At 35.6% G+C, this 23,000-nt stretch overlaps 2 protein-coding genes and 1 long non-coding RNA gene across 3 annotated transcripts; all 3 read right to left on the bottom strand.

Annotated features, from left to right (window-relative positions):
• Nucleotides 1–550: 550 nt before the first annotated feature.
• On the bottom strand, nucleotides 551–2,032 carry LOC149553815 (uncharacterized). Its single transcript, XR_016353196.1, has 2 exons — nucleotides 1,709–2,032; nucleotides 551–1,453 (listed from the first exon to the last, which is right to left on the bottom strand). It is a non-coding gene; the product is annotated as an uncharacterized LOC149553815 (long non-coding RNA).
• A 4,672-nt stretch (nucleotides 2,033–6,704) lies between these two features.
• LOC149553814 (uncharacterized) lies at nucleotides 6,705–8,411 on the bottom strand. Its single transcript, XM_089789172.1, has 3 exons — nucleotides 7,904–8,411; nucleotides 7,385–7,506; nucleotides 6,705–7,291 (listed from the first exon to the last, which is right to left on the bottom strand). Exons 1-3 carry the CDS (start codon nucleotides 8,028–8,030, stop codon nucleotides 6,968–6,970), a joined length of 573 nt encoding a protein of 190 aa, XP_089645298.1. The 5' UTR covers nucleotides 8,031–8,411; the 3' UTR covers nucleotides 6,705–6,967.
• A 5,124-nt stretch (nucleotides 8,412–13,535) lies between these two features.
• Nucleotides 13,536–15,263, bottom strand: LOC149553813 (uncharacterized). Its single transcript, XM_089789171.1, has 3 exons — nucleotides 15,080–15,263; nucleotides 14,563–14,684; nucleotides 13,536–14,469 (listed from the first exon to the last, which is right to left on the bottom strand). The coding sequence occupies exons 1-3, from the start codon at nucleotides 15,204–15,206 to the stop codon at nucleotides 14,146–14,148; spliced, it is 573 nt and encodes a 190-aa protein (XP_089645297.1). The 5' UTR covers nucleotides 15,207–15,263; the 3' UTR covers nucleotides 13,536–14,145.
• Nucleotides 15,264–23,000: the final 7,737 nt, after the last annotated feature.

The raw sequence follows: 23,000 nt of genomic DNA, 5'->3' as shown, positions 1-23,000 counted from the left end.
TTCAAAAACACAAACTAAAACCCATTAAAGCCCTTAAACTAGAAAACCCATTAACTATATTATTGAATTGCATAAAGTAAAATATATAAACATGAATCAATAAACACCATTCACCACATAACACATAACACAAACATTTTATCATGGCAGCCCAAATAGGGTGAAAACCATGATGGGATTGAAAGCACAATAAGACTAATACCTTATGAGAAGTATAGCTTATTAGAATATATGGAATCCACTTGCAATCAAGCAAACTTCCTAGAGTTCACTACTTAATAAAATCAGCCTAAAGAACCCACCCTTAGGAGGTTTCACTGACATACAAACACAAAAGTTTGATTATATAATGAATTCATAAATAGCATCTCCTTATGCTTCATTCAGTTCCATTGAAGTACAATCAAATCCCTTGACACAAGTCTTTCTACCACATATAGTCAATCAATTCAAGTTTCACTAAATCTGCAAACAAACTAAAAAATAAGCACCTGGCATCTGCAAAAAAACATCCCTTCTGTAACACACAAATTCAAACCCTTCACCATCATATTTCAAACCCTTCACCATCATATTTATCATTAATTACATTGACAAGCCCTAATCTTCAAGCATCTATCTCATGACACCAAAATGAACCATCAAGATCTCTGTGGGCTTCACAAACATGTCTTAGATCCATCTTTTACACCTTGAGATCATAATCATAAGCCTAAAAAAAATTGTTTATCTCTCATAAAATGTTTTACAATCATCCTTAATTGTGTCGGCCTATAACACAAAAGTAAATTGTATAGCTTCATAAGATTTTGAATCAGCATGGTCCAAGATAACTTGATATTTTAAGAGTGTTTTGTGGTCAATCACAGCCCACTAGATTAGTATGTGGTAGCTATAGAAGGAATGAAATGCACAAGTCTTCAACAAGTCAAAAAGTTCAATTTACCAAGTTAAGGTTATTCATAGAATAGAAAATGGACTTTCAAAATGGAAAAATGTTACCAAAGAAACAAGGCCTCTCAGTCAAATAAAGTTTTGAGGAAGCCTCAAAAAAAAAGCCAAGGACATTGGGGTGGGCTACATAATCAAGGGATTAATTTGGGCATTTTTTATGGATTATCTACAAAAACTGGGGAATGCTAAAAAAGGAATTTTGGTTATGGGACTCTAGCTGTTAACCTGTATACTCCTTCTTGGGGGGTTTTGGACTAATAATAGAGGTTAACCAATCTGCATAGTTAGAAAAGTACGTACATGAAACAACACTTTGAATAGGTGTCCTTGGGATCGATGTGGAGACAAAAGTACCACTGTTACAGAATTGCAAGATATATGAGCTAGCACTAGTGATCTCTTGCATCCTAGTGCTTCAATGGATGACATAGGTCTCAAGCAATATAACATGCAGCGAACCTTTTCGGCTGTGGTTTTTGAATGAAGAAGCATATGATTCCTGCAAAAAAGGGACAGAATTCAAGCTGAAAAATGGTTACAGTTTTGAGCTGCAATGAGATTGCAATTATTACAAGCGAAAAGCAAGATTTAAGCTATAATTCCACAAGATTTTTGCTATAAAACTTGGTGTGATTTTGTGAAAAAATAAGCCCAAAAACTGCTTCAAATAAAAATCTGAAATTCTCCTCAAACAATATTGTGATTTTTAGTAAAGAAAATTCATGATTTTTTCAGGGAAAATGTCTACGATTACTCTTTGGCTGATTCATATGACATTGTGCGGTATCATATAAGATGTTTTAGATTCTTCTATGTCACCTCCATGAGTCATCATTGCAATAGTCCATAGAACTCTACGAGCTCTCAGATCTCGAAGCTTGACTTGGGCTTTGATACCATATTACAAAATATAGAAAACAGAATGATTACCAAGAAATTCAATATCTAGCTCAGGAGAAAAAGTCTCCTCAAGTAAGAACTACAAAGATTTTATCCAAAAAATATATAAATAGTGACTAAGAAAAGCTAAGTAGCGACTAAGAAAAGCAAAGGATAACAACTTAACTAAAAGAATAATACAGAATTCCTGAAATCCTAAAATCTATTTGAAGGACTTAATTGACCATTATAAACTTAAATATTACAACATTACTTTAATAATTACTTAGTTTGAAAGTTCTTATAGACAAGGATCAATTCAAATTGGGGGTATGAGCTTTGAGGTCACAGTAGAAGCTATAGTTACTGCTATGAGGCTGAAACTTGAAGGGGAAAATGTCGATGAGCTAAGCAAATCAATCAATTGTTTCCTAAATGATGGTAAGAGTGTCATCAAGTTTCAAAATGGCTTCAATAGGGAGTTACTTCCTTCACCCGTGGAGAAAGTTTGTTGGACGCTCTAAAATATTTTATGTTTTAGGGAAGGTTTGAATATGTATTTCATAACCATTTCCCATTACTCATCCATCTATATAACATGAAGTTCTGCCAATACTTTCCCATTTTCCTGCTGAGCTCACTTGAGATTTTTGTGGACGAAGCTAGAAACTTCCACATAAAAGACCCTGGAGCAGGAGTTGATTCTCCATCTCTACCAATTTCATCTAGCCTCATACCCCCATTAAATCTCTCTCAGCCTGCTTGGTCGATAGTGTTTGGAAAAATAGTCGTGTAGTTGGGGAAAAAACCTACTACTCTCTCGGATGAGAATACCCGTCTCTCCAAAACCTGCTTTAAGGAAAGAAGTGTTTCTTGTTAAAAGAATGGCTATCCAAAAAAAATGGGTAATCTTATAGCTTCTCCGACAAAGGTGAAGCTGGGGCAATTACAGGCATGTGTTCCTTCAAACATCCCCCAACCCCTCTAAGAAGAAAAAGGATAAAAGGAAATTTGGAATGGCTAGCCAAAAGAAGGGGAATCTTACAAATTATAGCCCTCTAGAGTGTCCAATTAAATCTTTTGCTCTTCTGACCAAGGTGAAGCTGGGGCAATTGCAGACGTGTTACTTCAAAGTTTCAAACATCCCCCAACCCCTCTAAGAAGAAAAAGGATAGAAGCAAATATGAAATGGCTAGCCAAAAGAAGGGGAAGCTTACAAATTATAGTCCTCTCGAGCATCCAATTAAATCTTTAGCTCTTCCGACAGAGGTGAAGCTGGGGCAATTGCAGGCATGTGTTCCTTCAAACATCCCGAACCCCCCTAAGTAGAAAAAGGATTAAAAGAAAATTTGAAATGGCTAGCCAAAAGAAGGGGAATCTTACAAATTATAGCCCTTTGGAGTGTCCAATTAAATATTTAGCTCTTCCAAAAAAGGTGAAGCTGGGCCAATTACAGGCATGTGCTCCTTCAAACATCCCCCAACCCATCTAAGAAGGAAAAGGAAAAATTTAAAAGGAAATTTTAAACTTTGTCAAGCAAGAATGTTGCAAACAAGCTCTGTATAAAAGGAAAGAGTTTGAGGACTACTTTCCTGAGAGTTAGTTTGTTGAGGACCTATTTAAACCGCCACCAGTTAATTTCGGCAAAGGGAGAAAAATGTTACTGTCTCAAGAAAAAGCCTTCTGGAATCTGAACTAAGACTCTGGTTAGAAGACCTAACAGATTGGCAACCAGATTTCCTGGGTTGCAGGAGATTTATTTGTCAAGTGACCAATTTGACCCGGAAAGTGATAGAGATACTGTGAGTTGGGAGGATACCATCCCTGAACATACCCACATGATGAAATGAGAGGGGAGTAGCTACTTTGAATAGATAAATGCCCCTTCTATAGATTTAATGGTGTGAATACTCCTCCAAATACTGATTCTACCCTTCAGATGACAGCTCCTAGGCTCCAACTGCAGAAAGACCCTAGATAGGGACCTCTGAAGACAAACAAGTTAAACCAAAATGTTCTCTCTATAAAGACGTGGCCAGCCAGATTGATAGCATGAGGAAAATGATGGGGGAAATTGACGACAACTGGAATAACATGATCAGATTTATAGCTTTGCTTATGAAAGGGTCTGTCACCACCCTATCCCTGCTGCAAGTAAAAGAATGCAAAGAGCAAGGCACCTTCAGCTCTTCCATGGGCAAGGATGATGTCTTCAAGTTTCTCTCGGAGGCAGGGGGAAAACTCTTGTGACCCCTACGGCCTCAGCATTTTTATTTGTTCATTGTTTCATCTTTACTGTTTTTATTTTTCTGTTCTTGAGCAGCATGGACCTGTTTTGTACAACCATTTGGTTGTTTTTGTGCTGGGATGGTACCATTATTTTTGCCCACTTATTTTAATCAAAAACATCATTATCACATGTAAAAGATCATGTTTGCCATGCTGCAACATTCGTAATGCAATCAAGAATGTTGAAAAACTCTTCTTACAAGGACTCTCTGTAGGTGAATATCACTCAAGTCCTAATATTACACAAGATTCGTATTGCAAATTGAAATGTGAGAGGATGCATTTGGTGAATGATGTATTTGAATTTTGGATTCATGACTCCCTCATCCAGGTGCATGATAATTACAAGATGATGCTTTGGTAGTCGAGTTTTTTGCTCTCTTCCAAATAGTGCATCATATATATTCCAAATTTCACAAGTTCTCGAGTGGAAATAGATGCATGACTGAAACCTGCCTTTGGGAAACAATAGTTGCGTTCTCACCTTTCCACTGGATAACTTCAATCATTCAGACAATACACAAAATATCAGATTGTTTGATTTTGGAGAAGCATTGTTGTTTCAATGGGAGTCAACATTGATGTTTCGATGAGAGTCAAACAAACAAGAGCCCGGGTATTCATTTGTAAATAAATCTAGAATGTAGTTTTGATCAATAATACATAAATAGACACTAGCTAAATAATATCTTAGATTAGAATCCATGCAATCCAGATTCCAACTATCAGATCTCAATGCGGTACAACTAAACATGTACCAGAACCAAAAACTAAGGTGTTCCACAAACTCGGAAATGAGTATGGCAATGTTTAATTAATAAATAATAATACTTCAAAGTATTGTCCGGTAGCCCAAGGACGAACCTTTAAACAGCTATAAAATTGAGGTTACATGAACCCAAATGATAAGACTTTAAAGATAGACTGCAAATCATTGCAATTTCCTGATAGCTTTCTGTTTTATCTGAAACAAAATGCATATACAAAACAAAAAGACTTCTGCAAAATGTATTGCTTCCTTCGAAACAGCTAATGTGGATAAAACAAGCGACATTGTTGCAAATCAGTGCAATTTTCGTTTACTATATTGCTTCCCACTAAAACAGCCTGTATGAATAAAACCAAGGTCACCGGGAGACGGGGAGACTTTGAGGTCTCCGGTACTGGTACTGGTACCGGTACGGCAATTTTCCAAATAGGAGACGGGGGTACTTGGAGACGGCAATTTTTTTTTTTTTTTTTTTTTGTAAAATAAATTTTTAATAGTTTAAACTTAAAGAGTCTAATACTAAAAGTAAATACAAAATTTCAAAATTTCAAAATAGTAATACCGTAAGACTAAAAGACTAAAGTAAATAATAAATTAATAATACTAGTGTTGTCACATTAAAAATTAAAATAGATTCATAGAGTCAAACTGTCAAAGATTATAATAATAATAAGCAGTCAGATACAAAAGTACATTACTGAAATAGATTTTAAAACCTGACAAATTGGCATTGCTACAAAAAATTCGTGAAAATTATTGAATTATTCAACATCAATGCATGCATAGAGACACACTTAGGATTTCTATTTTCTAACTAAGAGTTAGGATTGCTTAGTTTAAAAGGGAGTAAATCATTTTGTAATAGTGTTTTTTTTCCAGTTACACAGATTCAACTAACAAAGATTCCTATATTGGTACTAGGATATTGCCAACAGCAGATAAACAGGTACGAATAACAAATACGACTTATACATCAAACTGAAACATGATATCCTCTTGAAAAAACAGAAATATGGGACCAAATACATTCATGTTAACATACATAAAACCTCTAGTCTATCACTGTTATCGCTGAGTCTTTATCAGCAAATAGATGCTTGGTTTTCATGAGGAATAATACTATTACCAAGCATTTGCATATCAGATTTCTGTAACATACGTAATACTATCTTCTAATGCACTAACAACAGTTTTTGCACCCTAATTCCTCAGCCGCATAAATTTATGTGATTTGGGATCTTTACTGCAATCCTGTACAGCTTCCAATATGTTGTCTTAGACTTGTATCGTGTTCCTGTAGGTCATGTACATCACCAAGCAGTTGTTACGGAATTCATATAGTACCTTAAGATTTTTGTATTAAAAACATTTAAATGAGGGCTAAAATATATAAAATTATTTAATATTATATTTTACATTTATATTTTATCAGGAGACTTCGGGGAGACTTCACTTTTTGGATTAGGAGACGGGGAGACTTCAGGAGACTTCGTCATGAAGTCTCCAACCTTTTTTGAGGTCTCCGGAGACGCGAAAAGTCTCCGAGACGCGTCTCGGTCTCCGAGACGCCACTTTTAGGGGGGAGACGGGTCTCCTGGTAACCATGAATAAAACAAATAGCCTCTGTGCAAGAGATTGCAATTCTTTTAGCGTATTGCTTCCTCTAGACAGCATGTTAACAAACAAACAAAGAGCCTTGCTGCAAACCGTTTCTAGCCAGTATTAGATCAAACGTATAGCCTTTCTGCAAAGCATTGGAATTTTCCAAGCATATTGGTTTCTTTAAGACTGTGTACATATAAAACAAATAGCCTTGCTAGAAATCATTGCAATTGTCTGACTTTTATTGCTTCCTGTAAAACAGCTTATATAGATCACACAAGCAGCCTTGCTTCTATCTATTGCAATTCTCTGAGAGTATACTGCTTCATCTAAAACAGCCTATAAAGATAAAACAAAAAACCTTGACCAACTATTGCAACTTTTAGAGAAGTGTATCGGTTCCTCTGGAACACACTATAAAGACACTTGAAATACAAAGAACGATATATTGGATGACATTGCATTCATCAATCTTTAGTCATCAGATGTTAGGTACTCAATAAAAGGTTTGGCAGTCGAGGTAATTGACAGTAGTTCAGATCTTGAAGCTAACTCGCAATCTTGGAACTGGAACGCAGGTGCACAAGTGACCCCAACCAAGGAATAATGCATCTCAGGATCCCTAGATGGGGCTTTAACTAGCAGGCTACCATCACTAGCGAAGCTCTCAATATCCTTTGTTGGATAAGACCCAAACCAAACAAATGGTGGAACAGAATACTGCAATTTTTGCCCGGCTGCCAGATCAGGGCCCAGAGTTGTTTGTTTGATGCCTCCCTTAGGCTCAAGCTCAAAGACCTGCTCTGCCACAATCCATTAATCAAAACAAATTTCATATTCTAGGCTAATGAGAATCCAATTTATTTCGACAGATAGTGAAGTTGTACTGACCGTCAGAGGTTCTCCCAAGTAGAAATGAAATGTTTCGGCGCAGGTAATCCGGTGCAAAAGGGCAACATTCCCCGATGGAAGTAAAAAGTATATGACTGTGCTAACGGGCCTGTCTACCTTGTCTAACAAATATGCTTAAACTTCTCAGATCCAGTGCATCCATGAATAATACACTCATCACAAAAAAGCTCCACCCAAACAGAAATGTAAAAACACAAAGTAAATTAAAATAACGTGATTGAAAGAAAACCACTAAACCACAGTTGACTGTAAAAATTATTAAATTCTTAAAACCCCAGTCTCAAACTCCGCGGAACTGCATAACTTCCAAATTCTATATATGCATTAAGCCTTAAAAGCTCAAAAGCCCTTAGAAAGCTCAAAAACCCTCAATGATATGAAAAATTGAAACTAGGTGTGCATTTGAGCGTATTTTAAATTGCATAGTCAGATTTATTCGGTTTAAAGTTCCATATAAAATGCACACAAATTATAAAAATGAATGATTGATAGACTTACATTCAGGTGGAAGAATTGATTTGGTAAGAACAACAGAATCATCTCTGAAGGTCTCTTTGTAATACCCTCCTTCGGGATGAGGTTCTAGCTCCAGCGACACTGCGATCTGTTTCGAACTCAATGCCATCTTTCTTTCTGTGAGAAAGCAAGCGAGAAGGGATGTCAAGTATACACTACTAATATCCCAAATTCTTCTTTCTCAAATTAATTTCCCAAAATCTCTGGTTGATTTAGTTGGCATAGATAGTGCAAGTCAAAGGTGGATTTTTTATTACTCTGATATTTTCATGGAGTGTACCAGGTAGTAAAAGAAATTACAAATTAACGTCCGTTTTTTATTTTGAATGGTAGGGGAAAAGTTCTAAGAGCCACTCTAAGTTAACTCTGTGTATCTTGAGCTCTGCAATTGTATGTGGACATTGCTGATTTTGGCATCTCTTTGGTCTAAGAATGTTAATTATTATTATTTTTTGGTGAATATGTATCTTAATATTAAGAATGTTATTTCAAAACAAGTGATTGACAATTAATACATAGGTTTTATCACAATCTCTTCCCTCTAAACTTTTATACCAATTTTATATTAGTTGAAAGTAAAGATAATAGTAAATGTAAAGGTGATTGTAAAAGTAGATCATTGTTTGATTTGCTTGATTCATTTTTAGGGGAAGGACAAGGTAAGAGTAAATGTAAAGAAGTGCACTTTTTAGTTCGATGATAATATAAGTTTGTATGATAGTGTGTATGAAAATATCTTTTTAAAATATTATAAATAGAGGGAGGGAAAGATAGAGACATGTCAATAATTGATAAAAACAAGACGATAAAAAAATTATTGATTTATAAGCTACAAAAACAGTATAAAAAGATAATAGCAACAATATAACAGTGTTATAATAATATTTTCAAACATCAAAACTATGGTCTATCAATATCAATATCCAAATCAAAATGTTTTATATATGTCAGAAGTCTCACATATCAAGGAATGAATGAATGTGATTTTAATGACATCCACGGGACCACATCAATCTATAGGACCAGTCAACAAAACTGCATGCATAGCATATGAAACTAAACCTCATTCCGAGTTTCAATATCTAAAGGCTCAGGATCGAATCGTCTAAGTCACTTTCTTCTTTTGATAGTAGTGGATCATCCAATGGAGCAATGATAGCCTATTCAATCCTAGTTTCACCTCCTTCTTCTTTTGATAGTAGTGGATCATCCAATGGACCAATGATAGCCTAGCCAATCCTAGTTTCACCTCCGTCTTCTTTTGATAGTAGTGGATCATCCAATGGACCAATGATAGCCTAGCCAATCCTAGTTTCACCTCCTTCATTTAAATTTCAGCATTCTCATACACAAATTCAAACCTCATGGGGCCCTCACATTGCCACTTTAGCAAAAAGAATTAAGTGCTTTTTTATTGTCAAAAATCATCCAAATGTGTAGTTTGTTTTGGCTACAAGTTGTGGACATTTCAAGCATTTTGAGGAAGACTAGGTGTCCCCAAATGTGAGCATACATTTCCTGCCATATCTTACATTCTTTAAGAATTGAGGATGGCTAGCAAACATCGCATTGTCCCCAAAACTTTTCAGGGATAGAAACGAGTCTCCCATGGACAAAAAAATGCATTCCCGTGTAACAAAACATAATTTGAATATTATTGCAATGAACATCTTGAATTAGTAAATGATCTAGTAATAAATTTTGTAATAGGATTTTGAATGCAGAAGAAATGGTTTGTAATGAAATGACTATATACACAATCACCACACAAATCTGACCATGTATTTAATTTGTTATATTTCTTATGATAATGATATTGTTATATCCTTGTAACCTATATTTTCCATTTAGGAAACCTTAAAGAGCTAATAGATAGATATTGAGTGAAATGTCAATGAGAAAGGATTGGTAATAAGCTTCATAGAATTACATTGATTCTATATTATAATTTTTAAACATAAAACATTAACCCATATTAAAGGAAAGCCATGTAAAAAAAAAATTGTGCTTCAAAGGTACAAGCATTGAGATACTAAATGAAAACAAATATAAAAGTGAAACATCTTTAATTTGTGATTCACTTATTTGAAGGAGTAGATGTCTTCGTTCAATATATATTTTATTTTATACCAATAAAAGAAAAACCATGTAAAATATTTCCCTTTGAGCTTTGCAGGTACAAAGCATTGAGATACAAAATTGAAATAGATTAGAAAGCAAAATATCTTTTGTTTGTGATTCAGTTATTTGAAGGGGTGGATGCATTATATATTTTCATTCTATACCAATACAAGATAAAACCTTACCAACATTGTCCAAGTCTTGTTAGAAGTAGTGGTGGTTGGTGCACCAAAAGGTCAACTTACCAATGTTGAAACAACCAATATACTTGTAAAAGACACAAGAGGCTATTAAGCTATGTAGTGACTCCACATGAGGTACCATAATCCCCCTCCCGATAGTCCCCCTCTCAGCATTACTCGTTGTGGCCTACATGGATTCTAACTTGTGACCAAGTTTTGATGTCACTTATTAGTAGTGATTTTCATTGCACCAAAAGATCGACCTGTCAATGCCCGATATAACCACTATATGTAAAGAAGACACGAGAGATTGTTAAACCATGTAGCGCACTGCCAACAAGTCTTGTGTTCTACTAATCATATTTGAGGATGAAAATGTTGATATTGTGGCAACTGATCGTGTAGTGGGTGTTGATGTTGTGGTGACTTCTTTAGTAGTCGCCACAACATCAACACCCACTACATGAAAACCCTAACATGGTCGATTTTAGAGGTTGCCCTAAAATGATGTTATAAGCGACCGAGATGTATAATGCGCATTAATGTTGGTGTATGTTTTTGCTAGATAATAAAAAGGTTGAAGGCTGTGTAGGTGGACATAACCCAGGTTTTGGGTGAACCACGTTAAATCTGTGTGTTATTTGTGTTCTTTGTGTTTTCTTCTTCTGCTTCTGCATATAATTGTTCCAAATCTGTCAAACCCTAACAATTTCTGCATATAACTATTTATTCTTATATTATTTTGGATATGTCAAACCCTAATAGAAAAGGCTTGCAACTATTGGAAATGGTCCTGCTCTTCTCATCCTGATGATGGATCATGTAGTATGATCCAAGACGTTGATGGTAAAACACACAATCGAATCCAGAAAACTTCTTATTTACAAATGGATTGTGAAAATCTGATGATGTTAACTATTAGAAATCTAAGGACAAAAGCCCTATACTTTCAACAATTGAAGGATATAACCCCTTTAATTCTGTATGACAATCTCATCCAAAGTTTGTGAATGTGCTTCAAAAATTGGAGTTTATAGCTCTTACAAGTTTGCAGATCTAGAGTTAATTGATTTCGTTTTAGGATAGCATTTTCCTTTGTTATGTTTTAGATTAAGGTAAAAGCAGGTTTTGAAGGGGCCCCGAAACCCATTACATCAAAGAAAAAGATAAACCATTAAGCACAACCAAGTTTTAAAAGGACCTAAAACCAGCCAAACAACTAAAACCAGGTTTTGCAGGGACCTGAAACCAGGTTTTGCAGGGACCTGAAACCAGCAGATATGAAGGAACAAACCAAAAATTTTCCTTTGTTATGTTGTTGCAGCTATGGGTTGCCATTATTACAACATATTATAATATGTTTCAGATCTCATTAGATATAAGAAAAGATTTTGGAATCACTCAATTGTTGATTTCATAAATTGTTTATCTAAAATTTGTCAACAAGTATAGGTTTTTGTAAGTTCTAGTTAGAGATTGTAAATCTAAATTGTCCAAAATAAATCATTGGGTTTATTACAAACAAGAAACACGTATCTAAGGAGAGAAGATAACCCATGCAAGACAAATGATGCAATCAAGGGAAACATATGGGCTAAAGAGACCACCTCTTACAATAGACCACCTCTTACGACCGCCTCTGTTTCAACCTATAGGATCCTGACTTTTACTATCATTGATCGCTTGCAGTTCCTGGTGCCATATTCTAAGACCTTACACCATTCTCAAATTGTACCATATTAACTTCAATTTTGTTGTGCATGCTTTTGCATCACTATTCATGCTCCAACAAACACTATTTATATATGTTGTGAATTGTTCACCAAATGCCTTGAGGTTGCTGTCAACAATATCATGGGTTGCAATAGCTACAAAATCATTATCACATATAAAACATTATGCTTGTCATAATGAAACATTTTTAATGTCACTGGTATCAAGTATCTAGAGAAACTTTTCCCATAAGGACTATCTATAAGTGAATATCACTCAAGTCCTAACATTAAACAAGATTTGTGCTGCAATTGAAATGGGAGAGGATGCATATTGGTGAATCTTGTATTTGGATTCATAGTCCTAATCCAGATGCATGGTAAATACAAAATGTTCCTTTGATGGAGGATTTGGTTGCTCTCTTCCAAAGACTGAATCATGTATGTTCAAATTTACTAAGTAGTGATAGATACATAAAGGGAACCTTGCATACAAAACAACAGCTGCATTCTCACCTTTTCACAAGGTAACTTTGGTCAGTTAGACAATGTACAAACTATCAGGCTGTTTGATTTTGGAGAAACATAGATTATTCAACGGGAGTCAAATAAACAATAAACGAGGCATTCGTTTGTAAATATATCTGGAACATAAGTTCAATCACTAATACAAAACTACATGAAAAGATACTAATAAATAGCTTCGTAGATTAGAATGCACACAATCCAGCTTCCAACTATCAGATATCACTAAACTGCAACTAAACATGTAACAGAGCAAAAACCAAGGTGATTTACAGGGCCTTAAGTAGGGCAATGTTCAATTAATAACACTTGAAAGTATTATCTGGTAATCCATGGATGCACCTTCCCAAAATATTAAAACTGCTCATCAAAAATTTATGTATTGGATCTCACGCTTACATGATGTGATATGATATTTGTCTTCTATATGGATGTAAAGACAAACTGTCAGTCATTGCAATTTTCTATACTGTTTCCTCCAAAACAAGATACATAAATAAAACGCATATCCTTATGCAAGCTATTGCAATGTTCTGTATAGTGCATTTCTTCCACTAAAACAGCTAAGATGGATAAAACAAACAACTTTGTTTCTTGCAATTTTTATTTAGTATATTGCTTCCTCTAAAACAGTCTATATAGATAAAACAAATAGCCTTGCTACAAAATATTGCAATTTTCTGCAGAATGTATTGCTTCTTCTAAATTAGTTAACATAAAGAAAACAAAGAGCCTTGCTGCAACACATTTTCAAATTAGCAAATATTAGATCCAATGTATTGCTCTTCTCCAAAGCATTGGAATTTTCTGAATTTCTTGCTTCCTTTAAAACTGCTTATATAGATAAAACCAGTGTAACATGGACACTACGAGACATCGAGCGGTAAGAATAGGCTTCCAGGATGGGAAAAAAGCGCTTCAATTTGGGGATGGTGGGAATACGGCAGCTAGGGGTGAGGGCATGCAGGTGCTGTAATATACTATACGTATATTACTTCAAAAGATAGTTATGAAGCGATGTATAAGTGTATAAGAACTAATAAATTATAATACCAAATGCTTGAACATAACAAGTTGCAACATAAATATAAGAAATATCATAGAGATGATTACGATGAGTATCATGATATCAAAACAAGTACAAAATCATGTACATACATTCATAAACATGCATATATACTGTGTAGCAGTGACCTTAACAGTAGCCAGTAAACCCCCTTTCTATCACAAGGGCTGTACCTGCAACTTTTGCTTACAGAAACACCAGCAACAAGATGATGCCGTGAAGGCGGTGATGGGGAGACTTGGGGATGCCAAGTCCCCTACGTGGGGATGTCCCCAACAATGTGCATAGGGGTTTGGGGTGGGTGGCGGAGCCGGGGACTGAACCCCCATGTTACACTGGATCATAGAACAAGTAGACTTGCTGCAAATCATTACAACTTTCTGATTTCATATTGTAGCTCTAAAACAGCATATATAGATCAAACTCAAACAAATAGCCTTACTGCAATCCTTAACAATTTTTTAGGTCTATTCCTCTAAAACAGCCTATAAAGATGAAAAAAATAACCTTGACCAAGGATGCATTTTTTTAATACTGCCCCAGTTCTTCTGGATCGGACTATGTAGACTCTTAAAATCTTCAGAAAATTGTATTGAATGACATTGCTATCATGAATCTTCAATCTGAAGGTGTTAGGTACTCAATAAAGGGTTTGGCAATCGAGTTAATTGACAATATTTCAGGTCTCGCAGCCAACTCGAAATCTTGGAACTGGAATGCAGGTGCACAAGTGCACCCAACCAAGGAATAATGCGTCTCAGGATCTCTAGGTAGCGCTTTAACGAGCAGGCTTCCATCAGCAGAGAAGCTCTCAACATCCTTTGTTGGGTAAGACCCAAACCAAACAAATGGTGGAACAGTATACTGCAACTTTTGCCCCGCTGCCAGATCAGGACCTAGAATTGTTTGTTTGACTCCTCCATTAGGCTCAAGCTCAAAGACCTGCTCTGCCACAATCCATTAATCAAAACAAATTTCATATTCAAGGATAATGAGAATCCAATTTATTTCGACAGATAGTGAAGTTGTACTGACCGTCAGAGGTTCGCCCAAGTAGAAATGCCACGTTTCTGCACAGGGGATCCGGTGCAAGAGGGAAACATTGCCAGATGGAAGTAAAAAATATATAGCTGTGCTTATGGGCCTGTCTACCTTGTCTATTAAATAGGCAAAAATAATTCAGATCCACTAAATCCATGAAAAAGAAATTCATCACAAAATTTTAAACCTCTACCCAAACACAGATGTTAACAAAAAATTCAAAAGATGTAATTAAAAGAAATCACTAAATTCCAGCGGAATTGTTAAAAGCTATAAATCTCTGAGGAAACCTAATGCCTCAAACTCTACGCTGCAAATCTTCCAAATCTTGATACCTATTAAACCATAAAATCTCCGAAGTCCTTAGAAAGATGAAAAATTCTCAGTGTTCTAAAAAACTGGAATTTTCTATGTTTATCAGCATATTTGAATTGGGAAGTCAAATTTAGTTCGGTTTAAATGCGATTCGAAATGCACCCAAATAATAAAAGTAAGTGACCAGTAGACTTACATTCAGGCGGAAGAATTGATTTGGTAAGAGCAACAGAAGTGTCTCTGAAGGTCTCCTTGAAGTAGCCTCCTTCGGGATGAGGCTGAAGCTCCAGCGACGCTGCAATCTGTTTCGAACTCAATGCCATCTTTCGTTCTGTGCAAAAGCAAGAGAGGATACAATTTCGGGTACCCACTGTTAATATCCCAATTTTCTGGGTAGATTTACCAGTTATACTGCAAGTCAAAGGCGGCCTGTCCAAATAAAAAAATCTGTGGATACCTTGTGGATAGGTTGTGGATAGGTTGGATATCTAGGGAAGGGCATCAGTACCCCTTTTCCTCTAAATCTATGGATACCTTGTGGATAGGTTGGATATCTAGGGAAGGGCATCAGTACCCCTTTTCCTGAGATGATTATTGACGTCTACTAGGCTAAACATAGTCTGTGGGAATACTTTTTGAGGTAGATTTAGTAAAATGAGAATGTGGTTAAAGGAGACTGAACAAATTCTCACATGTAAATTGTTGAGGTAATATAGTTTATATTGAATGAATATATTGATTTTAAGATAAAATTAAGAATTATAGTTTGTATAATTATTAAGCTAATAATAAAGTATTTAACAATTATATAAATCAAAAATAGAATGTAAAATATAATAAAATGTCTATTGATTACAAAAAGGGATTATCCATTCTTATCATACTCTTGTGCATGAAAAAAAGTAAAAAATTAAGCTTGATTTTGGTTTTGCTATGGAGGTTAGTTTTCAATAAGTTGTCATATATTAGTTAGAGCTTTACATCAAATAAAATCAACAGATAAAGTCAATATAATAGTAGTTACGGGGCAGAACTCTCTAGAAGGAATGGACTTGAACATTCTAACAAGTTTTATTGTACCAAAGCAAAATTAAGCTCTACAACTCCCTAAAGGTCTTCATGTTGGAAGAAACAAAGGAGCTTGTGTTTCTAGTTGATATGAGTGGGGAAAGAGACAAAATTGAACCCTAGCAAATTGAAAATGAATGGAAGAAGAAAGAATGTGCTTAGATGGATATCACTAAGGGTGGTTTGTTGATGTTCATGAATGTTGGGAAGGTTACAACGAGTTGATGTCTATGCAATTGGTTAACTCTTGGAACGACCGAAAGGTAATTACAAATGGTATTACTTTTGAGATTAATGAGGAATTTATTGCTCAAGCTAATGGTCTCTCATTGGAAGGAAAAAAGTGGAAAAGGGTGACCAAAGTTGCAAACGAGACAAGTATGAACTACTTCTTCAAGGCGAACGAAGAGTCAGTTGGACTGAAAGGTGGCTTTAATAAAGAGAAGCTTCCAAGCCCATGGAACAATGGCTTATACTTAATCATGAAATACTTTGCTTTGTAGGGTCACTACAAAGTGGGTTACTATTACCACTTTCCCCTTTTGAACCACTTTCACTATCATGATGAAATATATTTTCCTTTTTGTTTACTGCATGATTTTAGAGGTGTATGTAAAGGATGTTAGAAAGTGTAGGGAAGAAGGAAAAGACTGTACCATCCTTCATCGGGGTCTCATTTATTGTCTTGTTGCAACCCCCAACCCCTAAGACCTCCCTTGTGGCAATTTCTACCTACATTCCTACTTCCCCTATTGTTTCCTAGGATTCCCCTTCATTCAGTGGTAAGAAACACGAACCCCTCCACTATGTCTTTTAAACCTAAGATGGAGCTTCTTGTTGACCTAGGAGAGATAGGAAATGAGTCCATTAGGGGAAGGCATAGATCTCACAGAATTGCCAATAAACCCAAAAAGAAAAAACGGGAGGAAAAAATGATAGGCTAGAAGAGATGATCTAGATTCTAAGGGGGGTGGAGAAAAAAGAACCCGTGCTAGGTAGAAGAAGAAAGCTAAGAAGAACCTTTACATTGAAGAAGAGGAGATTCCCCCCTAGGAAACTAAAGAAGTCTCCTAGGAAATAGACACCTATGTTTCAACTAGCTTTAGTATGGGCATGGTTGATCTCACAACCAAGGAAGTTAATTTGGGTACCAATGATAACTCTCTCATTACTGCTACTTCCCCCCTCAGGAAGCCTAAGGAGGATTTCCCTATTTCTCCTCCCTTGGAGAAACCCCTTGTACATCCATCAGCCCCTTTTACTCCTCTCATGTACCCCCCCTCTTCAAGACTCCCACCCACCCCCCAATTTGGATAAAAAAGCTTTCAAATAGGTCAGAGTTGAATTGAAGAATCTATAGATCAAATTGGAAAAATAGAAGAACATGTTGATAGATTTGAACCTAAGGTTCACAACTCTAGCAGAGTTTTTTGTAAAGATTATGCATTATGTGGCAACAACTCTTTAGCTTCTTCAATGGGAGAAGACAAGAGGTAAGGTGGAGGAGGAGCATGAGAATGCCAAGAGACTCTATAGGTTCTTGTCAGATGACTAGCTAGATGTGTTGTTGGAGAAACCAACTCCTCCTAATGAGAAGAAAGAATGATGACTTGGCCTCATTCTATGCTAATTTTTTTGTTGTTTTTTTGATGGTTAAGCTATGGCCTTGTGTGGCCACTATGAAAATTTATTTTATGGACTCTAATAATGTTAGTATATTTTGTTTTGTTGCTTTTGCTAGCTACCGATATGTCATTGTCAACTAAAATGGTTTTAATAATACTTTGGAAACTCTTGTAGGTACTTGTTTTTTATGTTAATGGGTGGCTAGTGTATCACCTATCTTGATATACAAAGCACTCACAATACCAAATAGACTAACACTTATGAGAGGACAAAGGGAACACTATGGAGGAAAGTAGACCAAGAATGGTAAGCTCCTCGAGTGTAGCCTTGGTAACTTCGATGTAGATGGATGTATGCTCAAGAGTGCTTCGAGCTTCAAGTGGTGAGTTTGGGAATCAAGCATGGAGACAGATGAAGGATTCAACAATGGAGTTGTGTATGGATTTTGACATGGTATGATGTAAAATTGTTGTGTTGTAGTGGTTAATGGGGCATTATAAGCTTGCATAAAAGTTTATATGAATTGTGAAGGAAGAGGCTTTCATTTATAGGCTAAGGGGTGGTGAGATGGGGGGCCAAGATACAAGGATCACTAGTACATTTGAGGTCATTTTTCGACCAAAAATTTTGACCATCAATTAATAAGGTTTTGATTTTTCAGATTGTAGAAGGAAAAAATTCTTGTTTTTAAAAATCTAAGCCCATGTTGGTCAAAATTTTGACCAACACGGGCTTAACTTTAACATGAAAAATTCTTTTCAATTTCATTATTGAGCGCGCAAAGTAGCTGGAGCTATAGAACCTTGGGTCCACCCATGCTAGTGTTGCTTGCTTTCCCACCGCTAGCTCCTCATCTGGAACACTGAACTCCATCTCTCGCATTCGGCTCTGAATCTAGCACTTTTTGCACTTAAACTGGTATTTACCTCATACATTTTTTATGTTTTCATACGTTTGGTTGATTATTTTGTTTCTTCCAGTGGTTTGAGTTGTCTCACGCTTAGGCGCTTACACTAAATATGGCATGCTCTTCTTTCATGAGGTTTATTGAAAACCTAAAGCCTTCCACCGGTAATGCCATTGGTGTAATGTAATTAGACTAAATTATGTTGCACATTTTACTATCACAAATGTCATTTGCATCCCCTACTCTTGTCAATCTCGCACCATACTACCCATTTATAGAGGGTCAGTTGAAGGAGATGCTTCACATTTTGCTTTCAACACATGAACTCCCTGAAGATTGCTCCGTAGATGTCCAATGCTTGTAGAACTACATTCAACAGAACACCTTTTTTACAAGGCAAAAATGTCCTCCCATTTCCTCACTCACAGGCAATTTGCCTTTGGTGCCCACACAAATTTTCACAATAAGCTTATAAACATGTATGCCAAGTGCAGAAATTTAGTAGATGCCCATAAAGTGTTTAACCAAATGAGAGATTGAGATAGCGCCTCATGGAATACGATTATCATAGTGTATAGAAGATATGAGCACCATCATGAGGTACTCACATTGTTCAGTCATATGCAACAAACAAGTTTCCAACCAAACAAGTTCACATTTGCTAGCATGATTCTAGCCTGGGCCCAAATTGGAGCATTGGAACAGGATATAGTTGTCCATCGAAGCATACTGGAAGGACAGTTTCTGATAGATGTTGTAGTTGGAAATTGTCTGGTGGACATGTATATAAAATGTGGAAGAATGGAGAAAGCACGGGAATTTTTTGATAGAATGCCTCATAGAGATGTCATCTCATGGACTACAATCATTTCAGAATGCACACAAAATGGATATGTTGATAGACCTTTAGAAGTTTTCAAACAATTGCTATTGGCAGGTGTGAAGCCGAATTCCACAACCTTTGTCAGCATTCTCCCTACATGTGCCAATGTTTCTGATATGTTCAACTGATTTAGAATTAATATCCTTTTTCTGCCTTGAGGACTCTGTCATCTCTTTTAGTGGTTATCCTTATGATGAATATATTCATTAATAACATTTTTCTTTTGGTTGATAAGTCATATTCATATGCACAACATTATTACTTATTAGGTTTCATTCTCACTAATTCTTAATAGCATAATGCACTAGCTCGCGCGTTCAAACGGAGACGTGTGTGAGACATGTGCTAATAACTCACATTGTAGGCCAATGCCTAGCTGAAAACTTTGTTTACTCATTTTTGAAGAATCTATATCCAGAAGCTCCTTGTTATTTCAAATTTATTTCTTGGTCATTGATAGCCATAATGTAAGATTTGTCTATTCATTTATGTTAAACTTCAGCATATGGTATGCAGATTCTGCACTCAATGGTTTGACATAAATTGTCTAACTTAACCTTTGATTAGATCGTGGGCATGTTACAAAAGATTTTTTTGCATTTGAGTTCAAATCTATTATGTTAGGTTCCTTTAAAAGTGAAGTTATGTTTCTCTATGTTTGCAATTATTGTTGGTGTTGGTCTCTAGCCAACTTGGTTGATTTTGATTATTTATTTTATGAATTATTACTTTGGATTTTATTTGAGGGAAGGGTTAAAAGTTCTTTATGGATCTTTTTGTGGTATCTTGAAATCTACATAGTGTTTTGTGGATTGTTGAATGTTTTTGGTCAACTTACTACATGTTAAAATTATTGTTGACTTTGGAGGATATTACACTCCATTTTATTCAATAAAAAATGATGTTGACAAGAAAATAGAGTTGGAAAGTCTATAGACAAGGCCTTGAGAAGGATTGATAATATTACAAGGTGAGAGATATTGGAGGATATAAGTGTATCAATTACAAGAAGACCTAAATACAATATTTTGATGTACCAAGGTCCTCTATATTGGTAGCTAAATTTTGTGCAAAATTAAAAATTGGGCAATGATTATTTGCAAATATTGCAATGATGTGTCTTTCCCTTTTATTTTTCATTCAATTATTTTTTTGTTGGTTCTATATAATAGTTATAATTCCTTTGTGTTATGTATTCAACACCAATCCCCACATTTTTTCTAAATAAGATGTTGCCCACCCCTTTTTTGCCTTGTCTTTGTGGTTGTTTTTCCTTGTTACAAGAACTGGGTTCCTAGAGTCCCATCCCATATTACCAAAGATTTCAGGTAAAGGCTAAAGTTTCTTTGATGCTCACACAATATTATGAAGCCCAAATGCCTGAAGACTATAAACCAGACGTGTGTAGCACTAAAATAATACCATGTGGCATTAACTTTAAAGATTTCTAAACAAAGACCCTTTGGCTATCATTTTCACTATTCAATAGTTTGAATTCCCTAAAAGCTTTATCACATTTTCAAAATTAAGGATTTTTTTGACTAGATATTGCAAAGCAAATTGGTGATTTTGCTTTGGGTTGAAAGGGTGTTTGTATACACATGGGGTGTTTTTCCACGTAGGATTCCTAGTCTCATTTTTGGTAGTTTTAATTGGGTTTTTATTTGTTGAGAGTTTGGCTCTAGCTTTGTTTGGCTTCATTTGTTTTATATTTTTGTACTAAGGGTTGTTGGACCCTTTAGAGGCTTCTGAGTTGAATTCAAATTTCACCCTTGTATTTATATGGCTTATATGTTAGTTCATGTGTATCCTAGTCATAGGTTGTTGAGTGTTCTACCTTGCCTAAATTTGGTCTTGTTTTTTGGCTTCTTCCTCTTGGATCTAAGACACCTTTGGGACATATCTTTGAAAGGGTTTTTGAAAGGTTAGTGATTTTTGTGTCAGAAATGTGTAGAAGGAAGTTCCCTTAGAGCTTATCTTTTGATGCCCTAATTTGGCCTTTCATGATCCTTGCCTTGGTGTTTGAAGTACTCCCCCCCCCCCTAAGTGCATTGTCCAAAATTGTAGTTGAAAAAAGGGTTTCCCTTGAAACCCTCTTTAACATTGGCCCAATATCAGGTCACACATCAGAAGTACCCTTGTTAGTTTTGGTTTGACACCCTTTATTCAAAACTAGACATTAGATCGTTAGGTTCTAGGATCTCATTCTACCACTTACTCTTTTTCCCATAGTTGGTATTAAAGAAATAATTTTTGCATACGCAAGCCCTTGTTATAATGCTCATCAAGTGATTATCTTTTGGGTGAATATTTCCCTCTTTAATCCTACTCCAACATCAATTACCTAAGAACATATTATGGATTTCAATATCAAAGCTTCAAGTTTCCTTAATCCTCGTTAAGTAACTTGTGAATGAGTAATTAGAAACCCCGAGGCTTGGAGACAAGTAACAATTCAATTTGGGTTTTACTGAGATTGTGTTGGCTTTGTATACTAATAAAATATTATCTTGTAGGAAAAGATAGAGTCGAGAGCATAGCTTTCTCATCATCCACACCAGCGGAAACCTGACACAAGTATCATCAAACCCATGGGAAAGAAGAGAAAAGTTGATCAAAGAGTTTGAAAAGGTAGTGCTAACAATGAAATATATGAAGGATGATGTGCTCCAAGTGTTGAAGATAGAGAACTTGGTTTGGTTTCTAATGGACATAGACATCAAAGAATGCAACTCAAGAGGAAATCAATGAAGATGTACACAAAGGAAATGTTTCTCAATAGGAATACTATACCAACCTTCTTAGTCTAGGATAGTTTAGAAATGCTTCTTTCCTACATCCATTCACTGTCCAAAAATCAACAACACCTTGGACAATAATTACTCACCAGCTACATGATTTTGTTCCCTACCAAACAATACTATCATTGTTGCCTTTGATTCTATCAACACAACCATAATCTTCCAGACTCCTAGAAGAAAGTACATGACTTTGAACAATAAGGTCTTTACCCTTAGGGAGTATCAATCCATGGAGCATGAATACAAGTAATAAGTGAACACATAGTGGATAATCCTCCTCACCCACTATCTCTAGGAAAAAAGTCATATTACCCATCCAAGGGATCATCATTATTTTATGTCGCATATTTATGGAATTAAATGTGAAAGAATATTCCCCAAGGATGTATTATCTAATCTCAACATTATTGAGTCTACTGCCTTTTTTGACTAGGCACAAATGATCTTTGAAAATATTGGTTGACAACTAAAAGAGTTGTAGCAAACTCACAATTTTTATATGACATCTTAAGTAGTTTGGATGATAGATTTGTGTTGACAATATGAAGCGTTGGAGACTAAAGACCACATGAGGGCTCCATTTTGAAATATGTTTTACAATATTTTGCAAGGCTAATGATACATTCCTATACAACACAATAATATGCCTACATGGGGAACCCATATTTTAATTGTCCAAGAAGGAGAAAACCTTTATCAAGCCATGGGGTGTAAGGAAACTTGGCAATAAAGAATATAACCGTTTCCACATAACCCATAATAGATCTGAAATAAATATAGAATTAAAATCCACATGCAAGAGAATAGACAACATACCCACAAAAATGTGACA

The sequence above is a fragment of the Cupressus sempervirens genome, chromosome 6 (assembly GCF_028749045.1).
Source record: "Cupressus sempervirens isolate cs-2001-9-10 chromosome 6, ASM2874904v1, whole genome shotgun sequence".
Classification (NCBI taxonomy): domain Eukaryota; kingdom Viridiplantae; phylum Streptophyta; class Pinopsida; order Cupressales; family Cupressaceae; genus Cupressus; species Cupressus sempervirens.
This window is presented reverse-complemented; position numbering and strand designations above follow the sequence as displayed.

Bases quoted from the DNA above. Each gene is read 5' to 3' on its own strand.
- LOC149553814 (XM_089789172.1), bottom strand. From the start codon at position 8,030: ATGGCATTGAGTTCGAAACAGATCGCAGTGTCGCTGGAGCTAGAACCT. The intron at 7,507-7,903 runs GTAAGTCTATCA...CATATTTGTTAG, and splicing joins ATCAATTCTTCCACCTGAAT to ACAAGGTAGACAGGCCCGTT. The intron at 7,292-7,384 runs GTCAGTACAACT...GTGGCAGAGCAG, and splicing joins ACTTGGGAGAACCTCTGACG to GTCTTTGAGCTTGAGCCTAA.
- LOC149553813 (XM_089789171.1), bottom strand. From the start codon at position 15,206: ATGGCATTGAGTTCGAAACAGATTGCAGCGTCGCTGGAGCTTCAGCCT. The intron at 14,685-15,079 runs GTAAGTCTACTG...CCTATTTAATAG, and splicing joins ATCAATTCTTCCGCCTGAAT to ACAAGGTAGACAGGCCCATA. The intron at 14,470-14,562 runs GTCAGTACAACT...GTGGCAGAGCAG, and splicing joins ACTTGGGCGAACCTCTGACG to GTCTTTGAGCTTGAGCCTAA.